This window comes from Natator depressus, chromosome 4, assembly GCF_965152275.1.
Source record: "Natator depressus isolate rNatDep1 chromosome 4, rNatDep2.hap1, whole genome shotgun sequence".
NCBI lineage: Eukaryota > Metazoa > Chordata > Testudines > Cheloniidae > Natator > Natator depressus.
In genome coordinates this window covers 20,630,254-20,644,791 of record NC_134237.1, presented here as the reverse complement: position 1 = coordinate 20,644,791, position 14,538 = coordinate 20,630,254, and the positions used below count along the sequence as shown (strand labels likewise).

The 14,538-nt window shown below is 41.5% G+C and overlaps 1 protein-coding gene across 1 annotated transcript in view; it reads right to left on the bottom strand.

Moving 5' to 3' along the window:
- The window catches only part of LOC141986261 (putative E3 ubiquitin-protein ligase HERC6), a 34,586-nt gene that overhangs the window by 18,480 nt on the left and 1,568 nt on the right, over positions 1-14,538 (bottom strand). Inside the window, exons 2-8 of the mRNA XM_074950580.1 lie at positions 13,217-13,376; positions 10,295-10,371; positions 7,779-8,006; positions 4,958-5,052; positions 3,537-3,664; positions 2,442-2,587; positions 1,727-1,800 (exon numbers count right to left, since the gene is read on the bottom strand). Coding sequence (XP_074806681.1) covers positions 1,727-1,800; positions 2,442-2,587; positions 3,537-3,664; positions 4,958-5,052; positions 7,779-8,006; positions 10,295-10,371; positions 13,217-13,376 — 908 coding nt within the window. The remainder of the gene's footprint in view (positions 1-1,726; positions 1,801-2,441; positions 2,588-3,536; positions 3,665-4,957; positions 5,053-7,778; positions 8,007-10,294; positions 10,372-13,216; positions 13,377-14,538) is intronic.

Below are 14,538 nucleotides of genomic sequence, written 5' to 3'. Positions count from 1 at the left end.
AGAAAATGTTTGTTTTTATTTACTTTTTGTAACAGAGTGGGAGGACAAGCAATAAATATGTGCAATTCTCATGCCTTGGATTCTGAAGCAGAAGGAGATCATCATTACTAACCCTTAGAGATGGCACCCAACTGTACCTAGGATCCCTCACAACTTAATTTTAGCTCCTGAAGCTAACCAATTTTCCTCTTCACAGTATCCCTTATCATCTATCCAAGAGTTAGCAAAATGAAAAAGGACACGGGTTAAAGTATATTGTAGTAACAGTCTGAAAGCTCCTGCATTGATTCTCTATGCCAACCAGTTCTTTGAGATAGCAACCAATTCTAAAACCATGCTCCCATTGCAGTCAATGAGAGTTTTGCTATTGACGTCCATATGAGTGGAACCAGCCCTAGAACGATCTGGACACAATTCTAGAGAGGAAGAAGGGTGAATACAGGAAAAGAGCCACTAACTAGGTTTTGGATATTAAAATTGTTAAATTGAGGGGTGGGGGGAGGGAGAGGAGTTAGGGGACCACACAGTTTCCTACCAACCACCATGGGTCTCCAGATCTGCTTTGTATTTATGGATCACACTTTCTGGAGATTAAAGTGAGCTGCTTGAGAAATCCTTGAGCTGATGACGGGAGGATCTTCTCTGCTCAACTGGCTCTCCTAGCCTGAACCAGGCAATATAGATAAATGAGCTGTGTTCTAACTAACTTCAGACTACTGAATGAAAACTTCCAGTCTCACCTGGACCTCCTCCTGCTCCAACAACCATCACTTAGCTCCAACCTGTTTCATTCAGCAGACTACCAGGAAGGGCTTTGTGAATGACTTATGGTTAACGGAGCATCCATGGAGAACCACTATTCTCCACCAAAGGGCTCAAAGCCATAAATCATCACTACTCTATTGCTATGGTTAATTAATATGTTTTTACAGAACACTGAAGATGCAAAGCTCAATGTAAGTACCAAATATTATCATCAGCCCATACTGCAGCTCTTCAATCTCAACTTCCTCCTTGTGAGATTATGGTCAGAATTATACCCACCACTGTAACTCTGATTCTTTCTACCATTCTCTGTGTGCTAGGTTAACACTAGGTGATTTACTCTTGCAACACAATCTTGTTATATATTTCCTTTAAAAACAACATTGGTTCATATACTTGAGTATATTTAAGGAATGGATTTTCCTTTCTTAAAACACTGTCAGATCCTCATGCCAAATCAACAAAGTTTCATTGAAATCAATGCAGTGATCATCACTGACAGCAGCTCAGGGTCTGGCCCATAAAATATGATTTTAGAAAAAAGTTACTGAGAACAAATATTAAAGTTGCATAATACTTCCCATAAAAAAGTAATAAGAACCTTAATTAAGACCTCAAATGCCTTCATCGTTTACAGCCAGCAAAACTGAAACTTCACAAGGAAATAAACTTAGGGTCAGGGAGGTGTCTTTTGTGGGCCCCATGTAAATCTATTCAGATTTGGCTGAGTTATAAACTGGAAATTACCGTTTTCCCCTCTGTGTTTTGCTAACTACTGCTTGGCAAAAACTGCTGCAGCTGTTAATTGCTTCCAACCCTTTCTCCGTAAACACGACATCTCTACTTTAAAATGAATAAAGCTTACATTTGCTAACATGCTAGTGATAAACTGCTTGCAATTCTGCCCACCATCACTGAAACACATGAGTTAAATGAAATCTACAAGACAGGGTATCACTACCTGGGACTGAAGAGTACTGACGAAGTTGACATACGTTCCAGCAAAAATCATTTTTACTTGGACGCCCGACAGATCTACAAGAATATGAATCAGATCAACTGCAAATCCTCAACGTCTACTGCTGCTATTTATGCTGCTACTTTATTTTCTTGGGCCTTAGGCACTGATCCAAAGCCCACTGAAGCCAGTGCAAGTCCTTCTATTGACTTCAGTGGGGTTTTGGATCTGGCCCCAGACCTGCAAGTTGCTAAATGCCCGCAGCTCCCATTAAAGTCAAGAGAATTGAGAGGGCTAAGAAATGTCCAGCAGCTGCTCAGCATGTTACAGGACTGGACCCTGGGAGATGTTACAGAAAAATACAGGCAAGAGCCACAAGAACATTTTACTCCCCCATATATTTTCATTGGATATTCTCTGTTTCTTGAAAATAATTACATGACAGTTATATTACAGTGATGATATCATCCGTTTCATCGTAGTCCAGGTTAGTGTTAGATTTATGCCATGAAGCATGGGGGCTTTATATTCCTTCTAAATATAGATATTCTAATACCATCTAATATTACTGGTGATGTTTTTGTTATTTAAGTAAGTGTCAAATCCTTTTTTAAATCCAACTAAAGGTCTTGACCTCAATTATCTCTTGTGGCAATGAGTTCCACGGATTCATTATGCATTGTGTAAAACCAAACATATTTCCACTTATAATCAGTACCGTTAGCTGAAACCAGGCTGCTGATGTCAAAGTTCTGTATCTGCTCCCCTGGGTTACTGGCTGTTCCATTTTCAATGTGTCTTTGGGGACCATGTCCAAAAGATATAATCTGCCCAGAAGCAGACATATAGACCAGGGTGTGATAGCTGCCAAAGAGAAGAGAGAACTTGTTACAAACCTGTCACAGAAAACTCTCTGTTCTCCCTTCCAGTCAATAAGAGTCAGCTGATGGTAAAACAGGGTTATAAAGGCACTTGTACAAATTCACTAGGACATCTAGTGGTTGGAGCACAGCACTGGGAATCAGACAAGATGGGCTTTATTCTTCACCACTGCAGACTGTGAGACGTTCAGTAAGTCCCAGTCCCAGTGTAACTCAGTGTTCCTGTCTGAGAAGGACTACTTAGTGACCAAGGCCTATTTGCCTTATTTGACTTCAGCTTGGCCCTTGATTTGCAGAACAATTTGAGATCAATGAAGTGCAATACATACACTATACATAAATGCCCTGCCTTATTTTTATTTCATATTACAGTATGCATCAGACCTCTGAACCCTCTAGAATTTGCTATATAGAAACCATCCACAAAAAAAATCCAGACAGCAGAACTACCTCAGGAGTGTCTAATCTGCCTAGCCAAGTTGTATTATAATTATACATTAAGAGCCAGCTTTACTGGAATACTCTGAATGCTTTGCATCCCTCCAGTGATGACAAGGAGCAGGAAATCCAGTTTCATAGGCCAGTTAAAGCTGGGTTTACAGAAGTTTACTGTTAGTGAAGGAATGAGTGCAAAGCAGTCAGAGCATACCACTGAACTTCACCCTAAAACTCTGTTTCTACCGGCTGCTGCAAACACCTAATGTATCTGTGTTCTCACAGAACTGGAGGGTAACTTCTTCACTAATTGACCTTAAGATTGTAACTGTGCAACTTTAGCTTTATATTGAAGCAGTTATTTGCTTTTAATGGGCACACAACTGGTAAAAAAAAAAAAAAAAGACCCAACATTGTCTATCTTCCTTTAGAAAACAATATTGTTTTCCCTTGCAAAATGTGACTATTATGAAAAACATACAAGCTACAGTATACACCTTCCACATGCCAAGTGGGAAACTGGACCATCTATCCATTCGACCTTTTGAGGACCAGGCATCTGGGTTGAAGAGCGATGTCCCAGCTGTCCAGCACTGTCATCTCCAAATGTGAACACACTGCCATCCTGTTGAAACAAAAGCAAATTTAGTTTGCCATGGTTATGGGACTTTCACCTCCTAATTCTTTTTAACCCCTCCAGCAAAAAAGAAGAAAACCTGAAGACTGTTGAGAGAAGATGATACAATCTAGCCATACACAAGTGAAACCAAGGAAGGATCATATTCACAGTGGGCACGTAAACTAATCCAGTTTGGGCTGTCAGCATGGTTTGAACCTGGGATTTCTCATACTAAAAGCATGAACCTGCTGCTTGAGGTAAAGGGCTAAGTTCCCTGTACGGAAGAGAGAGATTTATACCCTCTTGTAAGGCACAGCCAAAATAATGGGGGTCAAACCCCCCCACACACACACACACACAGTGGATTACAAGCACACGGATCCAGGGAAAAGCAACCTACTGAACATATGCACTGGCTGGTCGGAGAACATTTCTACGTCAGAAGTAGTGCAGGAATGTTGCTTTTACTTCATGTGCTTTCCATTAATTTTTGATAATTTTTCAGAAAACAGCTTTTGGTACTAGAAAAAAAATACATATTCCATTTCTATTCTCATTAGTAGCCTTTGTTTAGACTGAAAGTAAAATTTCTTTTAAAAATTTCCAAAATACCAATGTTTTCCTAGAGTACAAAACCTGTTTACATTTGTTATTACATCTGTTTGTACATATTGGAATAATTGTTAATTTTAAGATAAACTACAAAACAGTCGCTATAAGTAGGGTGTTTCCAAAAGCTCTGTTTTGGGAACCAAAGCATCTTGAATTATCCATTGATAATGGAGATTTTCATCATTATACAGCACTTTGGGCCATATCCTACTTCCTGTCTTACTCATCTGAGTAGTCCCATCATAGGTTTGAGTAAGATGAGCAGGATTTGGCCCAATCCTACACCTACTGAGGTCAATGGCAAAGTTTCCATTGAATATAATGGGAGCAAGACGGGGTCTCATAACCTTAAGCTGCCCTTGTTCTTTTTCACGTAAACACTCAGCAGGGGTTTCCAATGCCAGAGGCTGCAGCAATGTGCAACCCGGACATCCTTGAGCACATAAACATCCCAGAGACCTTAGTGAAAGTTACGAGGCCTAAGGTCTTTCCACAAGGTTAGCACTGCCCAGGTCTTCTAATCCCTCCACCCCAAAATCAAATAAAGACCCTTAAGCCTTGCTGTGCCATCATACCAACTAAGCATGAGCTCATGCGTGTGTGCGTGCGCACGCACACACACACACACACACACTTGTAGACAGTCATGGCCTGGCCGCGCATCACACAGAAGGATTTGGAGCATACCTGGGTGAGCACTGCAGTGTGCTCATCTCCACAGCTGATATAGACCACACCAATAGTCTTCAGAGCAGCTACTGCATACGGTTTGAAGACTTGCTCTGTTGGAGAAGCACAGATTCCTATAGCATGTGAAATGGCTTCTTTCCTTTCAGAACACCATCCACTAGACGTTGGGTTACCCTAACCCTGCTTTTTAGCATCTTGCCCTCTGAGATTTCATATCATCTGACCATGATTTATTTAAAAAATATTTAAAAGGAAAGGGGAGTTTAAGGGCAAAATGAGATCATCTGTGCTTTCGTCTCCTCATATTTACATACACACCTTCTACAGCATCAGCTAGTACAAGGAATGTAAGTGCTTTGTCTGGTGAGCAGAAATAGAAACAGAAGAGTTTTTGTTCTAGGCCATGTTGAAGTTGCATTTGAAAGCTCTCAACCTGACTGTAGTTTGTGTCTTTGTTTTGGATTTGTAATCTACAAACAGACCACAGGTTTGGCTCATGGTGGGAAATCTTACAGGCTGAGCAAGAAACCCAAAGGGGGCTTGAAGATGCTGGCTTAAACAGCTAGACTGCCAAACAAAACAACCTGCCACTCACAAACCTCACATTCCATGCAGGTTAAATCTGGCCTAACAGATTCTCTGCAAATAGGGAGCCATCAAAATTTCCATCCAGACAGAAATTGCATATTGTTAGCTTGGCCAAAATGTTATGAGTATAATACTGTCACATTAACGTGCTGGTTTTTATACCGGCCGCTTCCAAATGAATTGGTCATTCTTTCTGGTTTCCAAAGATCCTACTGTCTCCACAGCTGCCTGACCTGTGGGCCCTTTATACAAGCTGTGGAAATGTTTTGGTCCGAGCTGGCTGAATAGAGTCAATCATCTCATCTTTTCCTGTCCAAACACATCATTTTCCTCAAATTTAATCGCTGTTCACGTGATTCACTGATTTTCTGCAAATATTTCTTACCTGGTACCTTGTTTGTAAGGGGGACATTAAAAAAAGAGTTCAATGTTAGAAATTCAAGCTGTTTTGATTGGCTAGGTGGTATGTGTGACAGTCTGTCCCCCTATATTCACCCCTTTTAGAGGATTATGGTAAAACTTGTACAAAGTATGCACTGGAAGGTATCATTTGAAAACACAGGATTTGCTGATCATTATTGTCTTGGTAAAATGTGTGTGGCAACACTGTATGTAAAGATTCTGCTGTGTGGTATTGCTGAGACATGTTGCAACCTGTTCTGGGGGCAGTCACAAACCAGTTCCTTAGAGACAAAAGGCTAGCCAAGGGCTCAGCCATGTGTCAACAAGATCAAATGGACCCTCAGCTGATTAAGTGGCCACTCTTCCGCAGGAGAGAGGGTGTGGGCAAAGAATTGACATTTTGACAAAGCAGCAGCTTGAGCTTCCTGACAGACTTTGTGTCTCCTGAATGCCAGCTGGAGGTGATTCTTGTGGAAGAGAAATGGCTAGAAGAGCAGACATCCCAAACCACCTCTTCCTTTCTCTCCACCCTCAGCATCAACAACGCTTGAAAAACAAAGGAAGCAGCATTGGAGAGGGATCCTGACTGAAGGATTCAGCCAGTAAGACAATTGGAACTTCTGCTGAGAGAGCCCTTTGCTTTGAATTCACTTAGCTTGTTAAGCATTAGTTACATTTTACCTTTTATTCCTTGTAACCAATTCTGATTTTTATGCCTTATTACTAGTAATCACTTAAAATCTTTCTGTAGTTAATAAATTTGTTTTATCTAAACCAGTGTGTTTGGGAAACTTCATTTGGGAGAACAGGATTTGTGCATATCATATTCCAGGGGTGGACAAACTTACTGGCCCTCCGAGCCACATACAACTATCTTTAGAAGTTCAAGAGCCAGCTCACACCTGCTGGGAGCTGGGGCTTCAGCCCCACTCCTGCTGAAGCCCCAAGCCCCAGCACATAGTCTCCACAGGGCTGAAGCCCTGAGACTGCTCCCCTCCCCGCTGGACAGAAGCCCCTACCCCACCACCCCCCTGCAAGGTGAGGTCCTGAGCTTCTCCCCACAGCCCCCCGTCTGGTAGGTGGAGACTGGGAGGGAGTCTGGGGGACTTGCGAGCCGCACTTTAACTGTAAAAGAGTTGCATGTGGCTCACGAGCCACAGTTTGGCTACCCCTGTTATTCTATTAATGAAATAAAGGACTTTATATGAACTTGTATTGTCCAGGAGGGTGCTAGGCAGTACAAGATGCACATTTCTGAGGGGAAGTCTGGGACTGGGAGTTTGCTGGTGTTGCCCTGCAGCAGAGTTCATGACAGGCTGGCTACTGTACTCATACAGTATAGCTGGGAGTAACCTACTTGCTGGAGGCTGTGTGTGAGCAGACCAGGAGTGGTTGCTCTCACGGCGAAGCAGTGTAAAAGTCACCCCAGGTCGGAGAATTGAGGGGACACAGCTGTCCATCAGTCCAGATTGTACCCTGGGTAACGTCACAGGATGTTTCTGCTCCCTCTTTGGGTAGGTACAACTCTTACAATCAGGCTTCCAGTGTGAATATGAATTCAAAATGTGTTTCCTGCAAACATTCTGCAAATTTTTGCTTAAAGTTTGCCGTTTTGGTGATTTCTCGCCAATAAACTCATTTGATAGAACATGAACAGAAGGCAAACACAGTTGGTGCAAATTCATTCAAACATTTACATATCCTTTCCCCCCTCGTATTCATCTAGTTCTAGTCATGGTTCATCCCATTATCTCAGGAGAGTCTATACAACGAGAGGAAATCTGGAATTAAGATGGAGTTTCCTTGAGAAATGAAAGGATAGAGTTACCTCTTGTATTAGCGTGATTTAATCCCAGCTGCCGTGCGTTGTTCCTTCCCCACCCATACACAACTCCTGAGAGAGACAGCGCAAAGGTGTGTCCCCCGCCGGCAGCAACCTGAGCCAAGGGGATCCCGTTGAGAGATGTGACATGCTGTGGGCTAGGCTGGGAGGGGGTTTCTTTACCCAGGCCCAGCTGGCCATGGGTGTTCTGTCCCCATGAAAAGACTCTGCCATCTTTATATTTTTTAAAAGAAAGAGAGAAACAAAGTAAAAGACGACACACCTTCAAGCGACACGTGCACTAACTAGCTCACTAAGAGCTGTGAAAAATTATGCCCCTGATGTGAACTTGATGCCACAGAGCAGGGCAGATTTACCACTCAGTCAAGCCACATAAGGATGAATTCTATGCTCACTAATCCACACACTACCCCAATGACTGTGGGGTGTGATGACAACTAAATTTGGCCCATATCCATTATTCCTCATGCTTGTGATTTGGCAAATACCTGGAGCTGCATGACACTGTGCTGACAGAATAATTTTACACAGCTTGTGTTGGTAGCAAACTGAAATGAGTATCTGTAGTTTCCTAATCCATCCAAAGCTGAGGAATCAGGTAGTTCTGTATGCTCACAGAAACTATGTTACATTTTTCATCTAACAATAACAAATAATGAACGGAGAATGCTTTTCTCAGCGTCCCCTTCTACCATTTTAATGCCAGTGAACCTGTATAACAAGATAAAATACCACCCTCTTAACATGACACCCTATGCCAAAGGCATATATTTAATGTAGTGCTCATGACAAGTGCCAGATTGACAGCCCTGAACCCAGTGCCTTCTGTTTAGCCACAGAACAAGTACAGAACGGGCAACAGCAGAGGAAGCTTCTTCTCTGCCCATTTAACCATCCGCGCTGGATGTAAGACGCCTCACTGCATGTAGCAAGAATTGTGGTTCCTCACTAGGAGAAGGAAGAAGGGACACATTCCTCTCTTTATTACTGAAGATGGATTTTAGCTATCAAATGAACAACTCCCCAAAAGAACGTGGGGAAGATTTTTGACATTTTCTTATCTAAATAGCAGTTTTGAGAAGGGTTGCCTTCCCATCACAGACAACACCCAACACAATAGCTGGTTTCAGAGTAGCAGCCGTGTTAGTCTGTATTCGTAAAAAGAAGAGGAGGACTTGTGGCACCTTAGAGACTAACGAATTTATTTGAGCATAAGCTTTCGTGAGCTACAGCTCACTTCATCGGATGCATACTGTGGAAAATACAGTGGGGAGATTTATATACACACAGAACATGAAAAAATGGGTGTTATCATACACACTGTAAGGAGAGTGATCACTTAAGATGAGCTAATACCAGCAGGAGAGCTGGGGGGGGAGGGGGAAGAAAACCTTTTGTAGTGATAATCAAGGTGGGCCATTTCCAGCAGTTAACAAGAACAATATACATGGCAGAGGGGCATTGCTGGCACATATCACATTGGTAGATGTGCAGGTGAACGAGCCTCTGATAGTGTGGCTGATGTGATTAGGCCCTATGATGGTGTCCCCTGAATAGATAAGTGGACACAGTTGGCAACGGGCTTTGTTGCAAAGATAGGTTCCTGGGTTAGTGGTTCTGTTGTGTGGTTGCTGGTGAGTATTTGCTTCAGGTTGGGGGGCTGTCTGTAAGCAAGGACTGGCCTGTCTCCCAAAGTGTGGGTCATTACACAAAGTAAAACTATTTCCCCATGTTTATTTCCCACCCCCCACTGTTCCTCAGACATTCTTGTTAACTGCTGGAAATGGCCCACCTTGATTATCACTACAAAAGGTTTTCTCCCCCCCCCCCACTCTCCTGTTGGTATTAGCTCATCTTAAGTGATCACTCTCCTTACAGTGTGTATGATAACACCCATTTTTTCATGTTCTGTGTGTATATAAATCTCCTCACTGTATTTTCCACTGAATGCATCTGATGAAGTGAGCTGTAGCTCACGAAAGCTTATGCTCAGATAAATTGGTTAGTCTCTAAGGTGCCACAAGTAACACAATAGCTAACGCTTTGACAAAAAATGTTACTAGCAGCTCCTTTGTGAGCATAACTAACCAATGGCTAACTTGGCCCCACTGGGCTTTTTCAGAAATGAGGTACTAAGCATTATTTGGGCTGTAAGAAAAACAGAAAAAGATAAATTGACATTTGCCCGCATCACACTGATTGCTCTGCTTGTATATTGTATCCCTTTGCCCTCCCTTTTCTCTGTCTCATCTATTAGACGGTAAACTCTTCAGGGCAAGGACTGCGTACTACTCTGTGTTTGCATTGTACCTGACACGATAGGGTTCCATTCTAGGTTGGTCCATGAGCACTGCCGTAACGAGCATGATTAATAACAATAATTTCTGTTAAAGGAGTAATGGATAACTTAACATCTGACTTACACATATATTAACTGCACCAAAGAACAGAATTGCTTGCATGGCACTTTGGAAATAATTTAAGAATGAAATGTGTATTACCTTGTGCAAGTGCAACCGAGTGATAGTGCCCACAGGTGACTTGTATTATTCTGAGAGCAGAAAGGCCATCTATTTTCCTGTAGTAGAAACAGGACAGCCAAGTTAACTTGGCTTCTAGATCATATGAAAAACTCAATTATGTTTCAGAAAACAGATAATGTAATATTATATTTTATAACACTGACTCTGCAGTCTCTGTTTTACCTTTGCCTGGCCATTAGCCAGTCAGAGTTTTCTGCAATAGGTTGTTTCTCCACTACTTAAGATGGATGCATATAAATGTGTCATTTGGACTCTGACTTAATTTGTCCTGTGCTTCAGTGGTCTATTATTCACACAGAGGTGAACGTGCACTGTGTTTTGAACCTATTCGGAATAGATTCTTACACATCCACTGCAATGTAACTTTGTTGACAGCAGAAGTATCCATATATAAGCATTACAGCTGGAGAGCATAGCTACAGCTAAAGTTAAGGTTCCCTGAACGTGCCCATGCTAACAAGACTTTTGCCTAGAACTTTGTCAAACTTTCACCTGGAGGGGTGAAACTTTCTGGTTTCTTCCTAATGATGAATGTCTTTAGAAAGCTCAAGAAAATATTGTTCTGCTGTTTGTTTTACTACAAAGGCAGGGTGGGAAACAGAAAGCAAACATAAATGTTAATAATGGAGAAAATGTTGTAAGGTTGATTTTTTAAGAGCTTGGGTGTCTTAGCAGTTTGGAACAGAAACTAAAAATTTAGCATGAAGATTGTTTATAGATCAGATTTTTTGGGAGTCTAATGAATTGGATTGGATTATGGATCACTTGATGATTACCTGTTCTGTTCATTCCCTCAGTGGCATTGGCCACTGTCAGAAGACAGGATACTGGGCTAGATGGATCTTTGGTCTGACCCAGTATGGCTGTTCTTATATCTGAATTTTAAGGGTCTAAAAAGCACGCTATATTTCTTAATTATAAAAGCTTCTTTTCTAATAGTGCTCTCTGAGTATACTCTGTTGGTATTGCCTATGCATGTAAAACAAACTTGACTGGAGTTTTAGACTGTTCCAAACATTTTGAAAAACCCTGTCTCTTCTACAGACTTCCTGGAGGAGCCATGTTTGATATGCCATAAGGTCATCCAGACTGGGTCTATTCCATGTGCTAAATTCCCACTTAAGCCTGTGTGTAGAGTGCTTTTAAGAATGGACCCAATATTTTTCACTAAATCATTTTCAAGTGTGAGTTTTAATACACTGCTTACAATTTCCCAACCCCATGTCCAGCAAGCAGATAGAAAGGGCATGCATGGGAGGGTGGAATGGGGAATAACTAACTAAAAATGTTGTCTTACAAGAGTGAAAAACAACATTATGAATGGGTAAAGAAGTGTTAGAGTTTCATCTGATACAGGATCAGAGCATTTTGTTTCCGAGTTCAGCAAGGCCTCAGAATTTAATATGCCAGCTAAACCACTCCTCGCGTGACCAAACTGTCATGGTCTGGTCAAGGCTATTCTTCTTCCGTGGTGTACAGATGTTAGTGACTATTTTACAACATTCACTGGCTTTTTTTAGAACTTGATGTGCTGAGGAGTTATTTGCATCCCTGCTGGTGAGGAGAGGTCTAGTAATCTCCTGCTGGGGAGTAAAGTTGGGGAAGGAAAGACTTAAGGTCAAGGAAACAGCAGGCACCATCCCACCACAAGGATTCCCCTAGGGAAGTGCAGCTTTAAATTGGTCATGCCCCCATAGGATCATCCCTGAGCCATCACTGCCACATCCCCTTCCTGACCAGCACCACGCACTTTTGGATCTTCTCTGTTTGGCTGCTACCCTCTTCCCCACCCATACAACAAACTATAAGCTCTAGAGCTTGATCCTCAATTTTCAGTGTACCCTGCAAGAGAGTTGAGACCTGTTCCCACGCTTCTTGCACAGCCTAAACTTTAGTCAGGATTAAAGGGCGCTGAAGTAGCTGATCTGGTCTTTGATGCATCCAACTTTGTGGGAGGAGGAGGGATAAGGGAAGGAGAGGTAAACAACAATTCTCCTTAAACAGGAAAGAGACAGACAGAAATATACTTGCTATAAAAACAACAAAGGGTTTGTGGTCGTACTGTTTGTGCTTTACATTTCCGTATACCATTCAGTAGTCATGTCATAAACATGTCAGGTGCAAAATGGTTAGAAAAAGGTGTATTTGGCAAAGCAACCTAACTTGCATTGATCTGACATTCGCGGTGGGGGATGGAAAACAAATGTCATTTACAAGAACAACTAACAGGATTATGTGAAATAAATACATGTCTCCCCTACTTTAACTTGTGGCTGCACCACTGCCCAAAAATTGCAGGGGGCAAATCCTGCTCTGGCACTGACTTCCACTGGAACACTTATGCCAGAGCTGAATTTAGTCCCATATTCACAGATGAGTGCATGTACTGATATTTATAAATAAGTCCTGTAACTGCACTTGAAAAAAAATATCTGAAATCCTCAAGCAGTTTTCTCTCCATGCATGCCGAAGCCTACATCACCCCAATATAGTTAGCTGAAAAATCTCTTCTAAACAAGCTGCAAACAATTCAGGTGATGTTGAACCACCGTCTAATCCCTCATTTATGATAAAAGAAATCATACAGAGACAAAGTTAACTTGTGGATGAAATGCTGTGTTTGGGTAAATAAAGAACATGCTATGCAAGAGTGGGAAACCACGCACAGCATCTAAATACTCTTACACCTGTTTTGAGACAGCTATATGTGAGATTCAATGCTCTGCAAACTTCCCCCAAAACTCAACTTTTCTCTCTCAGACCTTCCAGTTCCAGTCCTGACCAATGTCAAACTGGGCCAGATTCTGTAGTGGTTTCGTGACGTGTACAAATGGGGACCATACAGTGAGTCTGAAACATTACGCTTAAATGGCTACTTACTTCGGGATTAAACTTTGTTCCTTAAATTCTCCAGTGCCCAGCTGGCCTTCAGACCCAGCTCCCCAGGAGAAGACCTTTCCTTTGTTGCAAACAGCCAGCGAGTGTTCTTTTCCACAGCTCACATGAACAATAATCTGTGCTTCTAAAGCTTGAATTTGTTCTTTTTGGTGGGGAAAAAACGTTATTCAGAGGTTACAGAAAGAAAGATATACGCAAACCCTACCTGCCAATAGCAAAGGATTAGTCATATAGCAACACTCAGCTCCTGGGGGAAGAAATTCACATTGGTGATTCCTCCCACTAATTAAGTAGCAGCATAAATAGGCTCTAAATGGAGTTTCCTTCCTCTACTGGAAAGATCAAGGCTGACACAGGACCATGAGCGTGTTGGTTAATACAGAGGAAAAACAAGAGCACTCTCAGGTTTCTAACACTTAACACTAATGTGCCTTGGGAAAAAATTATGGCAGTACCACAAGAATATAAGAGAACTTTTATACGAATGAAATATTTAAACACATCAGCCTAAAATCTTAATTCACCTTTCACAGCTTTTCATTTCTCCTAACTAGGTTTGCTAATTACCAATGTTATTGTACTTTTACTTAAAAAGATGGGTTGAGAGAACTCTCTCTCTTCTTTGGTGCTGGAAATAAGTCATAAACCAAATTTGTAGCAATAATTTTATTGGTAAGAACAGACCATGATATCTTTTGTACAGAATTATGACTTCAATGCAGGAAAAATCAGAAAGTAGGCTGAGATGGACAAAGCACTAACATTTAAATAGCTTCAAAAATAGTAAAAAGAGAAAGGGGGGGGGGAATTTAGCCAAGTAATTGTCTTTGTGTAAAATTCTATTTTTATCCAGACTTACAGCAATGAGAAAATCCTTCCACTCTCCTGATTTTGAACCTAAAATTTTGCCTTGCCTTTATAAAACTGTTATAAGCTGGTTGGAAATAACATTATTATAAATATATATTTTGAATCTAGATAACAGAATACAATTCTGCTTTAGATAGGGCTTTGATGATCCAGGCAGCAAGAAGAGAAATAAGGAAAGAGAGGCTGGTAGAGAACTGTTAATAGAGAAAGCAACTTTCCTATTCCGGAGGAATGGAACACAGCCCCAGGAGTAGGAAAGAAGACAGAAATTGTGAGGAAAGTATAAGAGGAGAGCAGGGAGAGGAAAGGAGTGGATTCACAGGGGAACAGCTCTATGTTTACTTCTGAACTCAATAGAAAAAGAAAAGGAAGCAATCAGATGGAAAGGAGACAAAACACATTGCTTCCTGATTGGTCACATTCCAGCCATAAAC